The sequence below is a fragment of the Clytia hemisphaerica genome, unplaced genomic scaffold, assembly GCF_902728285.1.
Source record: "Clytia hemisphaerica strain Z4C2 unplaced genomic scaffold, Clytia hemisphaerica genome assembly, whole genome shotgun sequence".
In the NCBI taxonomy this organism is placed as follows: Eukaryota; Metazoa; Cnidaria; class Hydrozoa; order Leptothecata; family Clytiidae; genus Clytia; species Clytia hemisphaerica.
Window position 1 is genome coordinate 1,936,766 of NW_027104530.1, and position 17,195 is coordinate 1,953,960.

General features: G+C 34.6%; 1 protein-coding gene and 1 long non-coding RNA gene across 2 annotated transcripts in view; one reads left to right on the forward strand and one right to left on the reverse strand.

The window, feature by feature from the left end:
* Positions 1 to 17,195, forward strand: part of LOC136822299 (inositol polyphosphate-4-phosphatase type I A-like) — a 58,508-nt gene that overhangs the window by 12,559 nt on the left and 28,754 nt on the right. Inside the window, exons 15-21 of the mRNA XM_067078538.1 lie at positions 1,545 to 1,628; positions 4,043 to 4,100; positions 5,236 to 5,338; positions 5,633 to 5,740; positions 6,166 to 6,280; positions 6,996 to 7,051; positions 11,740 to 11,855. Coding sequence (XP_066934639.1) covers positions 1,545 to 1,628; positions 4,043 to 4,100; positions 5,236 to 5,338; positions 5,633 to 5,740; positions 6,166 to 6,280; positions 6,996 to 7,051; positions 11,740 to 11,855 — 640 coding nt within the window. The remainder of the gene's footprint in view (positions 1 to 1,544; positions 1,629 to 4,042; positions 4,101 to 5,235; positions 5,339 to 5,632; positions 5,741 to 6,165; positions 6,281 to 6,995; positions 7,052 to 11,739; positions 11,856 to 17,195) is intronic.
* Positions 10,708 to 12,002, reverse strand: LOC136822300 (uncharacterized). The gene is made up of 2 exons (XR_010848879.1): positions 11,824 to 12,002; positions 10,708 to 11,482 (listed from the first exon to the last, which is right to left on the reverse strand). It is a non-coding gene; the product is annotated as an uncharacterized lncRNA (long non-coding RNA).

Genomic DNA, 17,195 nt, shown 5'->3' on the forward strand with positions numbered 1-17,195 from the left:
AATTGTAACTCGCTAAAATAAACTGAAAGGGTCTAACAGGTGATGCTTTAATTTGACGTTCTACTATTCGATACGCCCCATCATTTAGATAGATATTGAAAGCCAACGTCAATAAGAAGCATTCATAATCGACGCTCTACCATTCGATACGCTGTCTTAGTCTAAGATTATTCCGACCTAAATAAATATGTTGAAATGTTTTTAAACTACAAAATGACAAAAAATAAAGGAAAAAATAGATTAGAAATAAAAATATTGAAGTCGAAGTTTTAGAAAACTTTATAGAAAGCTACTAAAATTAAGGAGAATTTGCAGGTGGCCTTAAAAAAAGACTTTGTAAAATGTAGTTATTTTGGGTTTTTTTGGTCGCTCGGGTCCGAACTAATGAAATTGGTCTCACGTTACATCGTTTCAAATATATACTGGTCATTAAAAAAAAACAAAAAAAGCTTGACCTGTTGCAACCTCTAGAAACCAAGGAAATTCTCGGATAAGCTCAGCGTTAAATTTCACTCGTAAGATAGTCAAATTCTTAATTTTGAGAAATACATTAAAATGCACTCACCGATGAAAAATAAAAAAGAAATTATAAGAACTAAAACGATGACAGCAGTGTCTGTATTTAGTATAATGATAGTATCTTTAACAATCTCAAACCTCAACGCCGCTGATAAATGATCCATTTTAAAATGCTAGCTGTTGTTAACATTAAGTTTAAGGCCTGAGGCGAATCTTTAACCTTGATGGTAAACTTTCTATGAGAGTATACTTTATAAGAATATTCATGATGAAATTAGCCAACAAATTAATAACATGCTAAGAATATCACTCCATGAAATTGGCAACTGAGTCTAAGAATGCTATTTATGGAGCATTTTTAACTGTAAATTGCCAATTATCCCCCATTAAGGCTTAATACTTTCACAAGAATGCCATTTTATACTTATTTCTTGCTAAATTTATTAAAATCCTAACCTAAGAATATACCGTAAGGATGATTTTCCCTAAAAATTGCAAATATCCATGATGAAATGAAAAAACAAATTATTATAAAAAAACGTGTATGAGCTGCAGACCGCGTGACTTGCCTTATTGGAACTAATTTTCGCGGGAACTAATATTAACAGTCGAAAAAAAAATCGGGAAAATTGCATTTCCTGGGTTTTAATTTTTGTCCTTATTTGGACAAATTTCTTTCATTTTCCTAGGGATTTTTCAAATTTTTCGATAAAATTGGAAAAAGTTGTATTTTGCGGGTTCAAAAACGCTAAAACCGCTAAATTAATTCCCGCGAAAATTAGTTCCAATAAGATAAGTAGGAAATAAGTGATCTCAAATCCTACATAGAAGAGTCGACTCGATCCTTCAGCCTCCTTTTTGACTCTCTTCAACTGCGCCTTCTTTTTAACTCTCTTCAACTGCGCCTTCTTTTTGACTCTCTTCAACTGGGCCTTCTTTTTGACTCTCTTCAACTGCGCCTTCTTTCTGACTCTCTTCAACTGCGCCTTCTTTTTGACTCTCTTCAACTGCGCCTTCTTTTCCAGTTTGGATGGTGAAGTAAAAGAAACGAAATTTCAAGACTTGCTGGCTGAATCCTTGTTATGTTTCAAAATACCCAAATTACTGTTGTAAGTATGTCACAAAGAAGGTTTTAAAAGGACTTTCTCAGTGTTGTACCCTTGAATAGCGAGATTATGTATCTGTATTTTTCTGCGACAGAGACGGTAAGCTTTTTATTTGTCTACATCCTGACTGACTAAGGACGGCGGTAAAGGCCGGTATCCACAAATGGGCAAGAGTTTTTTGGACCTACCCCGGTGGGGTGGAGGTTCTATAAATTAACCCGTGTTCGTTAGTTAGTTAGTTCGTTCGTTCGTTCGTTCGTTCGTTAGTTACCAACTTTTCTCGAGATTAGCTCATTCAATTTTTCTGATTTTTTGCACAAAGGTGCATTACTATAAACCCTCGAATGTGACGGAGCCCGATTTTCGAAAAAAAAATTTTTCCGGCCGGTATGCCAAAACTGATGATGGCCAAAACTTAGCATTGTTTGATTTCAAAAAAAATCATCCTTTGAATCCGGAACTCCTTAAAAATCGCCGGAACAGCCGAAAACCGGCGTAAAACGGTTTTCCTTCATTTTTTCAACTTATACTCGACAGATTTTCATGATTTTTTGCACAATGATGTAAAATGGCAATGCCCAAAATGTGACAGAGCCCAATTTTCGAAAAAGAAATTTTTCCGGCGGCTAGAACCGGAAATGTCCCGAAAAAAGCGGTTTTTTGAGATTTTCTCGAGATGAATGATTGATTAAAGTGTCGATATTATTTTTCTTTCACCGTTAAACATCGATGCGTTTCTTAATTGCTTTCTCCGTTCCAATAGATATATAAATCGAAATTTAAAATTATACATTACTTCCATTAAATTCTAATTATTCGTTTTATAAATAGGTAGGTCCATTAAAGTATTACTTGTTCTTAACCTTTTTTGTCTGAAGAAAAGATTACGTCATAAAAAAGTTTCGTGCGAACAAAAAAAAGTTTAAAGGCCGGTCTCCACTTTCGCGCAAAATGGGCGACAGTTTTTTCTTAACCTTTTTTTGCCTGAAGAAAAGATTACGTCATAAAAATGTTTCGCGCAATAAAAATAAAAGTTGAAGGAAGTTCTACTTTTTGCATCCGTTCTGACAATTTTGATAAATGGAATTGCTTCATTTCTCAACCGACCAATTACCTTACAAAAACGTTAAAAAGTTTTCGCCCATTTCGCGCGAAAGTGGAGACCGGCCTATAATAGGTTTGATGTCTTGAGAACGATGAGCATGGCAAGCTACATTCAATGTAGCAATATTGATATCATCCAATCAGATTGCAGCTTTATAATGTTCACCATTACTCTTTAAAACCTCCGTTGATGTATTTTTAGCTTTATTTGTAGCTTTATACTTCTAAGTTCTAAGAATTTATCACCCTATTTGAGGATAATTTTGGGTTAGAGTTAAAATCTTTCTGTGAGAAATTCCTAAGGCTTTCCATCTGCTAAACTGAGTAGTTCTTTTGGCTTTTTAAACTTATTTTATCTTAAACTTTTTGTTCAACAAAATCTCGACAGCCAAAACGTTATTTTTGTTTTAATTTTTTTTCAAAATAAATCTTGCCCGGCCAAAACATTTCTGAAAGATGATTGTTGATATTGAAAAGTAATGCCTAAAACCTTCAGCATGGCTTGGCTTAAGTTTTTCATCGGGGAATCTTTTTTTGAGAACCATGCAAATTATGATTCATCCCGAGCCAAGTTTTTAGTGAAATTTCAGAAATTTTGTAAAAATTTGTTCAGATTTTGGGAGCAGTGGAATGTAGCTAGCCGTGGAGTGTCTTTTTTCTACCAAACCTTTTTAAACAGATGAAAAATGACAACTTGAAAAATATTCCAGGCTGACATATATGCTTCTGTTATGCTTAGGAATTCTGTAAATATGAGCCGCCATATGCTTATAAGCGTTACGCTTATAAGCGTTACGCTTATAAAAAAAAACATATATTCTTAAATGCTGGAAACTTCATTTTGGTACAAGGATACTTTGAGGCCTCCCGATTCCAGTTATATAATTATTTTTCACATATATTATTACATAGAAGGTTATAGACGTGTTGTAAGGTTGTCCGTTGGAGTGAAAAAAAACAGCAAAAAATCGGGTTTTTCTTCTTTAACGAGGCTGTAATTCTTAGGGAAAAATAATCATATAGCTGAAATTGGGAGGAGTCAAAGTTTCTGTGTACAGTGCTAGAAATAAAGTTGATAGCCCCATTGGATAAAAAGTTCTCCATTCTTCAACTTCAAAATATTTTGAGTTATTTTTCTCCAAATTATAGTGTTGCTCTTGATTATCTTTTCAACGGTATATAATATGCTAGGAATAAAGAATTCATTGAAAAATGGCAAGCAAAACAACGTTTAGTACGCGCTTAAAGCGAATGGACTTTAGGATGAAAATTAGCAAGCGCTGATATTGATTTAATTTGTTTTCCTTAATTAGGAGTCTTTTTGTGGCAGAGGAGAAAGATTCAGTGATGGAGTTGCATGATATGGGAGAGGTATGTACTTCCCACTTGTTTCCTTAAATCTCCTATCATTTTTCCAAATGTAAACCTGTTATTATTCCTGATTGTTCTTTCAAAGTGTTTCAGAGCAGAAAATCCCAGTGTTCACCGATCTGGAATTTTACGAATGAAGTGATGGAGCACATTTCAGATCACCTTCGATGTACTAATTAACTAATTAAGTGGGTAACCACTTTAATGGAATAAATTTTTACGGGGATTTAATTTCGTGCTTGGGCTCATCTCAAATTTTAAGATTTCGTGGGGATTCAATTTCTTGGAAGGAACTATTGAGAGACCATATTTTCACGATCTTGTGCTTCTTAATGCCAAATTTTGCATGTCGGTTGTTGAGATACGCATTATTAGCGCTTCTTTGATACCAGTAAACATTTGAAAAATAATTTATTTGACATTTTTTGATATTTTGCGGCTAAAGCTTTTCCAAATTTCCATTGAGACTTACTGATTATGGAATTCTGTAAATTCTGTAAATAATCTATGATATTTAAAAAGAAATTGAAACCGGGTTTAAATTAAGTACAAAAGGTATTTTAAACACAGTACCTAGATGCAAGTTGATAAAAATGTTTCTGAGAACAAAAGGACTTGAAGACATACTAGATAACGCATGCTTATTCGAAGCTCTAACGGGTTAAGAATTTATTTCGAATAACCAGGAGCTCCAATAACTGAAAAATTCGTTTTCCTGTCAGATTTTCAACTTAACCTCATACGATGGACTTTTCTGAAGTAATTGAGGCATTGTGGTTCAGTTGAGCGTAATAATCACAAATAAATTAAAGAGTGTAAATAGCCATGAATATTGAAATCTGATTTTTTGAAGAAAAAAATCTCCCAGTAAGAAAAGTTCGAATAACTTAGCCTATAATTGGCCCCAAGACGAATAGAAATCGCTTCGAATAACTGAAGTTCGAATAACCGAGAGTATGTTTGCCGGAGTTGGGTAGGCAGATCCAAGGAGAACGCAATATCACTTCGAATAACTGAATTATTCAAATAAGTGTCTAACTGAGTGTCAAAGTGTCTAACTGTATTTAAAGCTCCGTATAAATACCGTAAAAAGGTGTGTGTATTATGATGATTATCTTTATGTCGTTTGTTATAGCTGCACCCTGAATGGACACGGGTGAAAGATATGGTGCAAAATACACATTTTGATTTCGTTCATCAGTATTCGTCTAGTTTGGCTGACCTTCACCAGTTTGAAGGTGCGTAATACTTTTTTCTCTTCAGCCAGTTGACTTAGTGCTTCAATATTTTCCCATAGATTTTCATGGTCTAGTCATCTTTCCATTTTTTCATTTTATTGATATAAGACAAAATTGTGTCAGATATTTATATCTGGGGAATATTGCTAAATTCCTTCATCAAAGCTGAAATTCAGGATTCACAAACCCACAATCTTTTTAGCATGCCTTTTTTTTTAGGCATCGTCTTTTTTGCTACTTGTCTATTATATTTGTTAATTTTTTAATCCTCTTACTTTATTTTCTTCCATACAGAAGAATCAAATTTTAAGCGAAGCGTAGATAAAGGGGATAAAAAATTGGAATTTATCCCGACCAATCTTCACCTGCAAAGACAGTGTGTCATCGAAAGTAACAGTGAAGGTAAAATATCTACCATAAGGTGCGGTTGTCTCGTTAATACTCTTAAATATATTCGAGATTGTACTTTCTCTCAAAAATTCAGGTCAAATTTTTGAAAATGCGACTCATTTTTAGGGATGATAAGTTTCTTAGCGGGAATTCTGTCTCTGTTTATAAAAGGCTTATCTCTTCCCCAGACTGGAAGTGAGTAATTATCAAGTTTAGCACTGTTAAACAACCCCATTCTCTTCAATGGCGTATTTCGGGTTGAATGGCGTTTTTCGTAAATAAAAGTCGGCCGAAGAGATAAACCAGTCTTTTCAGGTCATTACTTGTGAATTTTCAGAGTTTTTTATGTTCTGCGGTACGAGATTGAGAAATATCTAATTCCCGACCTTTTTTTAAAATATTCATATAGTCTAAGCCTGTGAATTTTTTTCATTCAGAGTTTTTGTATGATACTGTTACTGTTGGAGCACCCACCGCCTTCAACCTGAAGTATAAACATGGCGGTCTTCGTCGAATGATCAAATCGTGCGAAGACTCCTCAAGAAAACCAAGGTCTGTAAACATTCCTAATCTCGAGTTCAGGGAAGATCAATTATCTCTAGCAAGCTAATTTTCTAAAGAGGATAATCTAAGTATGGATATTTAAAACTCCGATTTATTCACCCCTTATTTCGGCTTTAAAAGTATTACCCTGCGCCATACGGGACTTTGTCTTGTTCTTGTTCTGGTTGAAAATAACGAGGTGAACTGTGAAATATTTTTTTAAGACATGAAGATCTCTCTGTCATATCCACTTCATTCGACCGAAAATCTTCTTCTTTCCCCGTGAACGATAAATATATAAATAGTAGATTATGCAAGATTTGCGATTTAAAATCCTTCATTTGACTAAATGAGCTCCTTTCTATATTATGATATGCCTTTTTTTAGTTATCACGTTAAGTTTGGATTTTAAACAGTGAATTCAAACAAAATGTAGATACCAATCCCCAAATAAGATTAATACAACCGTGACCGGGAAAGAGCTCCTACATAAATGCACTGATACTTGAGAATTCAGGTTTTACGGAGCAGGAGAAGGATTGTTCTAAGAGATGCCCAATTTCGTTCACAGAGAGTAGTTTATTGGTACATCCCCCTATTATTTTAGTTTGCACCTATTTTTAACGCTTCAAATGATCAAAATAAGTTCTTTTCCTGTTTTTGTCGCGAGATGCTTGTGAATTGAAACACACTTTGACCGAAAAAGCTTCTTGGTCTTTTTTAGTTGCAGTGAAGAAGAAAAAAGAAAAGCATGGTACCATAAAGCAGCCAATCTTCATGGTACGTTCTTTCATGTTTGTGTTACATGTTTGTCAAAAAGTTCAGTTTCTTGCTAATGTGCTAACTGTCTCTCTGTTTGGAAGAATTAAGCTTTAGCTTATTGCTGGTCGGAGCCCACGCCTTCCCACTTGGTTAAAAAGCTTTTTAGCAGTTTTGCTGCAAAACTGTCAAATGAATTTTGTGTTTTGATGAGGTTACCAAAAAAATATGCCCCTGTTTTTCTTCTCATGCAGTCAAAAAAGTAAGGGTTGCAAAAATGAAGGCGTGTTTGGGGAGAGAAATTCTATTATTATGCCATCTTACGAAGAAGTAAAAGCCTGTTTTGAGTTTGACATTATCCCTTTCCACTTACACTATTTCAACCAATCATGCTAAATATCCCACCAAAGATGGCGCCAAAAATTGCCCCTGTTAAGAAAAATTGATTAAATTTAAACCAGTAGAAAATTTACACTCGGTTTTTATTCTCACTCAAAACAAACTATGAAATAAACAATATAACCCTGCAGGCACAAGCTGAAAATCTTGGCCTGAACTACGCGAAACAGACGGATGCATAATTCATGCAAAATATCTTAAGGTGTCACTTTACACTTAAACTCCTGTGAAATCGTTATATTATATCTGAAGTTGACGTTTGAATAACTTGCTCTTCATGATTCAACAGCATTAAGCGTAGTGGTGTGGTGGTAATCGCTCTTGACTCCCGTCTAGGAGGTCCGAGTTCGATTCCAACTGTAGTACTACGGTTCACTTGGCAAGTGAACACACCTTCGCCCGGTTAAACCCATACCATGTGAGGGGAATTTGATACCATTTCTCTGATACAAGAGTGTGGGTGCGTTCTGCGCCTGCGACGAGCTATATGCTCTCCCGCGTAGTTCGAGTGTCATCACTATGCCCCATGGTATCCGTGTCTCGCGTGCACAGAACCAGCGGTGTCTGGACAACGCTAAGCGCTCCGACTTGAAAAAGGATAAGTAATAAGTAAGGCTCGTATCATGATTCAATCGTCTTCAGTTGAGCTAGAATCTGACAATGTGTCACAAAAACTTTAGGGCAACCTGGAGACTTCAAAAATGTTCGGATTAGGCTGAAATCTGACACACTTGTTCCTTAGATGGATATCTGCGGGCGCTTTTTTCATTTTTCGACTATGATTCAATTCTCTGAGGATCCGTGCTCCCGATTGCTTCTTTTTTAGTCGTTCTTTTTATTGACCTTTATATTGTTGTTCTTCATCAGCACCCTGTTAGTCGTCAGATGTCGACATTCGTTATTATGTTTCAAGGAAAACGATCCAAGTTACCCTGTGTTTTCTCAAAATAAGGTACCTTCGAATGAGTAATACTAGTTCGTTATTAGTTTAACTACAATCAAGATTTCCCGGCATTTCGTCACTTTTCCAAGTTTAGGGCGAGAATGACATTTTTAGCATTCTCACTTTATTTCATTGAAACCATTCCATTGGAGAGAGGTTTATTGGCCTCCAGACTGTGTTGAGTTCCAACTTTATCATGAGAACCTAAGGTCGTAAGTCTAAGTTATGATGTTATTAAAGGTTTTATTTTTACATTAGTGTTCCCGTTTCATATCAGACACATGTTTCATATCAGGATAATGTCTGCCTATTGTTATTGTGCTGATATAAGCAAAAAATGTTTTCCTTCTCCCCTTTCTGACCAATTTTGCTCCACATCCGTGTCAATTCAATAGTAAAAAGCTTGTAAATTAAAATTGATGAGTAAGCAAACGACACCACTCTTATTTAAAATAAAACCTTTAAAACTCTACCATTCCAAAGTGATTTAAAGCGTTGAAAATTTGTTGGCAAGTTCTATGTCTGATCATCAATAATCACCATGAAACACTTCAAATGTTCATTAGAAGCTCCATAACTGCCCACAAAAGCATTAAACCCACCTACCATTAAACTTGAAATTTATGATTCTTTCACATCCTGTCAGTCAGCATGCCAAGACACCTCTTCAATATATTCCTGGTGGTCTGTGTTAACTGAAAATGAGAATATAGAGGATATGGAGAGTTTTTTGTTTCGCAAAAAATTTATTTCAAACAAGGTATCATATTCTGAAATCCGGCGATTTTTAAAGAACATTATCAGATTTTTCCTAACTTCTGAAACTCGCCCGATTCGACTGTTTCCCAACCTCTTCAGGAATGATACCTTCTGCTACACCTTGCTCCAAGTTTTCCAAAGCTACCATAAGCTTGTAGGATATGAAGAGCATTTTTCACTTGCTGATATGTATAGTAAAGGAAAATGGAAAATCTGTGAAGTAGACATCAGCTGTTTGTACAAAGTTTGGGTAACTTTATTCCATATAAAATAGTTTGGGAATGTCTGTGGTTAATCCTTAAAATAATAATGTGATAAAATTTCGTGCTCCTATACCCACTAGACCTTTTGTAAAATTCTCTCCTCAGAGATTACGAAATCGAATTTAAACTATCCTATCCTATGAAAGAAAGGTTTTTCCTCTTCATCTATAGTCGCTAAAAAATTGCCTCGAATTTGTAAAGTTAAATCATTTTTGTAACGTAGGCTAATAAAATCTACAAACACATTGTTCACCAAAATGGTGACATTGGTTGAACGCACTTACTTATTTAACGTTTGTGTGTATTTTTTAAGGGTTCTTCACTATGACAAGGACGAAACTACACGTTTTCTTTTATATAAGAGCAAACTATATAAGAACATAAGGCTTCAAGGGCAAAAATATCAAAAATAAGTTAAGAACATTTCAAGGATTTGCGAGCTTTAAAACACCCGAATTCTTAGGAAAATGGACAAAAATATTCAGAAACGGGTGAAAATAAGAACATGTTAATAATATTTTTAGGCTTAAAAAAGTTAAGAACATCCGAAGGCTTGAAAGATTTTGGGTGTTCTTATAAAAAACATATTTTTGACATAAACTCTAGTCTGAACCACAGACCTTTAAAGATAATTCATAGAAACTTTTTCATTTGAGGATGAATAGAAGACTACAATAATTCGTTATACACGTTTTTTTTAATAAGAACAAACAATATAAGAACATAAGGCTTCGAGGCCCAAAACTTTAAGATTGAACATTCTAAGAACATACTGAGGCTTTGGAGACTTAAAAACATGCAATTTCTTAAGAAATTACATCAAAATGCTCAAAAAATGCTGAAAATAAGAACATTTTTAGAACGTTTTTAGGCTTCAAATCCAAAAAACTAAGAACATCCGAAGGCTTCGAAAATTTTTGACGTTCTTATAAAAAAACAAACGTGTATTGTTCAAATTCTTGAAAGAAAATTCGGAGCTTTTCCCAACAAGGAACTTGATTTAAAAATCTTCTAGGATGTATTGTTTCTTCAGCGGAATTAAGCCTACTCATCTACCTACAAAGAACGATTCTAGACTCTTTTTTCGAAATTTAAGCTTCCCTCGGGTATTAAAGATGGATGTTGCAATGCGTTTTTCTTTCGAAAGTCTTTCAAAGGAAATAATTATAGGATGTCTTTTATGAAATCTTTCCCGCAAGATCGAAGAGATCGTCTATCCTCCCAATTTACTTTTGGTTTTAATTTTATGTTTACTAAATAGTTGTGGCCTGGTCCACAGGGATACAAAAACAAAGCTTGATAATAAGAACAAATTTCATTAATGGTGTTATTTTCGTCGAAAAATAAATCCTGTTATCTTTCGTTCGTTCATTAAGGTTCATTTAAAATACCTTAATATGATCAATAATAAATAAAATATCATAAAAGTTTCTGTATCCTCAAATCAATAATACTATGCCTCTTAAACCTATTTACAAAAATTTATAATAGTTTTGGGATAAAATCTCTTTCTTTCTTCTTCTTGATATCATTATATACAATATGTACAGCTCCAATTTTCAATACCCTCCTTACATTTCTCTCATACTCAATTCAAAATGTTTTCTTCATTGTTTCGCTAATACGTAGATGATTACTCGTTAATTAGTCGGGTCATTAAGTCAGAGAATGCCAACCCCGCTATTTCGTCCAATTGCTAATTAGTGAAATAATACTCTTTCATGTGCTCAGTAATCATGTAATTCTTCAGAATTTTCTGAACCAATTTTCGTTGAATTTCACACGTCTCTGAGATGCCCATTTTCCGTCGCGATGAAGTCGGCGTCGATGTCGGTGAATCAGTCGGCATGAAAATTAACGACGATTCACCGATCGTTCGGATAGCTTCGATAATCGTATCTTGGTCGGTTTCGTCTAGTTTGTCGTATTTTTGTCGGTTGAATATTCGGGATGTTTTCTTTTTGGATGATTGGCGACGCACTTGTTTTTCGACGGATTTTGTGACGTGGTCGACAATGTGTCCGATATCTTCCATAGATTTCTTTTCAGCTGTCATTCTGCTTGATTGTTTATTTGTTCCTCGAATTCCTGAATTAAAAGAAAAAGTATGAGGTTATTTTCCTGTCCACATTCTTCACTGCTTGGACCACTGCCTTACACTGCTACTTATACACTTGAAATTGAAAGAGTACTTTAAAAGAAGAAAAATTATTTCCATAATAGGAAAGTTAGATGCAAATCACGATTTTTCCGGAAAAGAGAAGAAAAATATTATCAGTAAAAATCTCGAAAAATACTAGCAGTTGAAAACAAAACCAATATTTTTTTTTTTGTCTTTTGAACAGGTGTTATGAAAACGAAGAAAGAACACATGATGCCACTATTAAAATCGGTACGAAGTGCAATCGAAAATGAAGATTCCCACTTACTCAATGAAACATCAGCGCAACTTTCATACAAGGTATTCTATTCTCTCTCTTCAACAAACACTACTGACTGACATGCTAATGAAATTTCTTTGAATGTAATGACTGTCATCCGTCACTACTTATATCTCTGTCACGCATCAATGATTTTTCTCATTATGACTGAACACAATAATTATGTAGGACTTACGTCTTAATTATGCAATCAGATAGTTCCTTTTGTTCTTTGATCCACTGCTTATTATACTGCTATTGAAAAGCAATTACGTTAGCCTTCCTCCAATTATTGACAATTTTGCTTTCCACGCGAATGTTCTGACAGGGAAAAACTACAGCCAGAGTCTTTCTTCCATAATTCCTTTGTTATTATTTCTCGATTTTTCGAACCTTTGATACTGGATGCAACAGGAATCTATTTATTGTAGTTTGCTGTCTTCAATTCCCTAGAACAAACAACAACATCCTATCTTTATTGCGAACAGTTTCCTCAGACAATATGGTCATCAGAAGCAACCCCTATTTTATTAAATAATAAAGCCTCAGGTTCTTTTCGATTTTTGTTTTTCGAAAATGTTTTTCATAATATCTCGTAGGTGAGCCTACAAGATGTTTTTCTAAACTATTTCGAATTTGTTTTGTAAACTTTTTTCAGCAAAAAAGACTAACCTGAGTAAGTGGAGGGAGAAAACAAACATTTTGGACTTTTGTTTTTGGTGGTTTTCTCCTTCACCGAGAACTAAATGTGGGAAAAATTTCGTGTAAAGTCGATGTTGTTTACAATTAGTGTGTAGTATTGTAATGAATGTAAGAGAGAAAAAAGCGATCATCCCATGCTAATCCTATCATTAGAAAATTGCTAATGCCGACTTATCCTCAGTAAAGGATATTGAATGGTACTGTCGAACATCCAGCCATTGTCAACTAAATCTTGGTTGCCAACACCTTTTCAAAAACTTTCCCATGAACCATGAAATACATTCAACAAACCCCCTACTTAGGTGTTTTTATCAACAAAATACCTCCATGACAATTGAAGGAACAATGCTGAATTAACAAACACGACATTACTTTAGCGCGCTCACTCTCATGATCTCGTCTTTAATACCTTCATATCATATAGACTTTTTGAGATTTATTTCAAGGTCGCTTTTTTAGTCACGTGACTACTGGAACCTTACTGGGTTATTTTCTCTTTGATCCTATTCTTAACATGGAAGACGTCTTTATTTACCTTTGTGAGACCTCCTTATCCTCTTCCTCTTTTCTTAAGAACCTTCTCCTTATTTCTAGAGCGTATGAAGTGCTCACATGTCGTTAGTGACGCGCGTGGTTATTGACGCTCTTCAACATGACGTTCCTTTCTAATTATTGACGTAAAATGTCGGCGCTTTGTTCATGGGTGTATTTTCCCTTCTAAACACCGTTTTAAAACACCCTCCATGCTATTAAATTTTATGTTTTTACCACTGCTTTTTTTCCTCGATGACCCCTAGTATATTGATACAATGACGAGCTCAACAGAACATGCAAAAATGTCATTTCTTCTACCTATCTTGTCCATGAGATCTAATTGATGTGGTCAGTGTTCTTTTCCTCTTCTCAATGACTGCTGATTCCCGCACGTCATTTATTATACAAAGATCTTTGCATAAAAATCCTATGCAAATTTATTGATGCCATTGTGTCTCCTTTATTTACTATCCCATTCGACTTTGCACGTATCGACCTTTTCATGAAGCGATTTATGCAACCCTAGTAAATACAAGACCAGCTTGATAGCTAAAAAATATTTGAACTTGTATAAGTATTTTTTCCGATTCTCGCATTTTTCGCTGTTGTCACTTTTTTCATTAAATTTACCTCTATCTAATTATCCTAGGATGGGACTTTTTGTTTTGATGTCAATTTCCCAGTTTTTATTACTATCATCTCGACCTATTGATCGAAGGTTCACTTCTTAGAACTTTGTTAACAGTGAAGCAAAGCGATCAGTATGGTATTAAACAAGTTTGAGATTGTATATATGTTATATCAAAAGATTATTACAAAACATTGGAAATCCTCTAAGTCGAAAGACTTAACCCTTCCTAACTCCTTCTTCCACCGTTATTAAAGGGGTTAAAGTATCATTGATAAACAAACAATATGTGTGATTTGCCCTTTTACTTTTCATTGGTCACCAGCCTCGTTCACCTTTCCAATCCGACCAAAGATAATTCTTCATACTTCCGTTTTCTTACAGGAAATGCAGAAAGGATTTTGGAGTTAGTATGAACTCTCGCGTGTGTTTACTTTTCCACGCCATTGATTCCTTTTAATTAATTCATTTTGTCTGTCTAAGCCTCGTTTCCATGAGAAAATATCATTTCTACTCCTTGTCAATGCTTATTAACTATGAACGTCATTTCAAAATGTGAAACACTCTCCCTTTGTTCAATTCCAACTAAATCGTATTTCTCATTTAATGAAATTATATGATGACGTCATCATTTTTCGCCGACATTTTTGACAATCCGGTATAGTCTCGGGTCATGCACTCTGCTCCTGAATTCGGAGATGACCTTCTTCGTATATTATCAGACAGTAAAAGACGGAAACATTCTTCCTTTTTATTGGGAAACATTAAGGAAAACATATTATGATATGGTATGTCTAGATAGCCTAGACTCCTTCATTGATAATACATTGCGACAGATCTATCGTGTCTGTCAATAGAGGGTTGGCTGCCATGTTCCTATATCATTATCCTAACATAATAACACATGCCATAATTTGCGTGATTTATTTAATTGAGCGAAAGTTGTCACTTATTACTTAATTTCGTTAAAATCTACCGCCGAACTTTATTGCTACTTCTCTTGTTAATGTACACAAGTACACAGCTCTACGAATTCCACTCGTTCGATAATTTGAGTCATACTATTGCAAGCTTAGTGTTTAGTTTCAACCTTCCCTGTCCCCGCTTTTTGGATGCAACACTCGTTTTGCGTTGGCTGACCGCACATTTTTCATTCTTCTCCCTAGAAACGCCAAAACATTCAATAATAATTTTTTGCGGGGTAAAAATTTATTTGCGCGAATGAATGATTTTTATGCTGATTAGTTGGTTTCAATCTTAAGACTAAAATGCTCATGATTTTCGAAAATGACCCAGTGACTTTGAAAAGTCTTAAGATTTGAATTCTGTGGTACTCGACGATCTAAATTGCATACTATTTGGCTATCAGTGGCTTTCCAACAAAGTCATTTTCATTCCTTAATATCCTTTACTAATAAAGTCATGTTCCAAAAAATAGTGGGTTGAGAAATTGAATACTTTTTCAACGGATATTTGCAAGTAATTGACTCTCTCTCCAATAAATCTCGTCATAACATTGAATATTTTCTATTATTCAGCAACATAGAGTTTAATGACAATGAGTCACTATGTATTAAGTAATAATCTTTTGTAAATCAATATTTCATCCTATCTCGAATATTTTCGAAACTATTATTTCCTTATAATTGTATACCGATAAAGCCTAGAGCGCTTAGATAGAGGCTGAATCGCTCGTAGCAGGAGACACCTGGATTTATTCATCGTCGTCTAGTCAGCATAAAGTCGACGATGTAATCCTTCTAGAGGTTTTGACAGAGACATTGGCGATCAAACGAATGAAGATCATCTTCAATGCAAAAACTTGCTAATCTTTTGAATTCCGTTTCTAATCTTTTTTTCGATTATCTGATGCCGTCTTGATAGTTTTTCCTCTTTTGATTTATCAATCTTGTCATTAAACATTTGATCGATCTCTCAAGTTGTTATTCAAATTTACTGATTTTGATGGACACACTTTCTTGGACACTGTCTCCAAGCTACCTATCTTATAATTTTATCGAGTGTATTTTTAATGTTTCATTTCTTTTGTAACACATTAACTTTCCGTGATCGATAATATGTAAAATATTTCATGAAAACTCTGTAAGAAAGTTTCCCTGAAAAGTTGTTCAACTTTTGGACACTCAATTTATAACTTAAAAGAACCGGGGGGTCACTCAATTTAAAAACGGCCGTATGTGTGGCCCAAAATTAGTTCTTTAGAGAGAAAATTTAACCAACTTTGAATAAATTTGGGCGAAAAATCTATCCTTACGGTGTATTTGCTTGAAAATTTTTATCCATTTTAAGGCAAAAATGGTCAGATATTTTACCCGAAAAACGTCATTATCCTTACTTTTTACACCCTTTATGTGTACTTCCTATCATTTTTGCTCATTTCGACCATTAAAGTGCACTTTTAGAAGTCTAAAAACACACCCTTAGGGGCCTCTTACCTTGGGTATCCCCCCACCCCCGAGAAAGTGAACCACGTGACATAAAACGAAATAATTAAAATAAGTATCAAAACAGATTTGAAAAACAATAAAAACTGTCGGAATGTTTTGAGTTTTCGTTTTGACGTTACCACTTTTATGTTCCTTTAAAACCCCTGACACACGTTAAATTTACCTTCTCCTTCCTGGGTGTTGCTATTGTTGGTTTCTCATCGCCACTACAACCCTCCTCTCCCAGCAACTTTGTTCTATGATACAAGTATTGTTTCATTATTGAAAAAAATTACGCGATGGGAAAAATTTCATAGTATTTTAGTCAAGGGTTGGACTGAAAACCTATCATTGACTATTCTGAAAGATTTCCTACAGTATTTCCTGATCAGAATCGACAATATGGTATCCTTTAAACTGTGGGAAAAAAAAAGATTCATGTGAAAATTTAAGAAGCAATAAGTATTAGATTTCATCGGTGAGAATTTTGATTGGTAAATCATGAGAAGCTTGTCAAAAATTGATAACGATCTAGAAGAATAGTGAACATGAAATTTATGAGAGATTAATCATTGTCCAAAAGTCTTTAAGTTTTTCATTGGGTCCTTCCAGCCAAACTCTGACCAGGCGTCATGTTCAAGATTAATTAACCAATCAAATTATACCAATAAATCAATAAAACAGAGTAATTAAGGGACTATGAACGTCATACAATGATTTGTTTGTCTCATGGGTGAAACAAACTCATTAATTTTGATTTGGCAGATGAATGAGTCAATTCAAACATCTGTTAGAGGTGACAGAGGTGTTCGCTCTGACTTTTATCCAATGCCAAAATATGTTTTTTGTTAAGAACTTTGGTCATTTAGGCTGGTTTCACGAAATTGTCAAATTAATGTACCTTTTTGCTCATAGATAGGAAAATAGGATCAAGTCAAAACTTTCATCATTTTCTTTGATTCATTCGGCTCAGCTTACCTTAGTATCTATTTTGCTTAGTCAGTAGCAAACAGGTTAAGTTTCTCCTATCCAAAATTTTCAGAAGTTTCCCGATGATCTTACATCGGTTG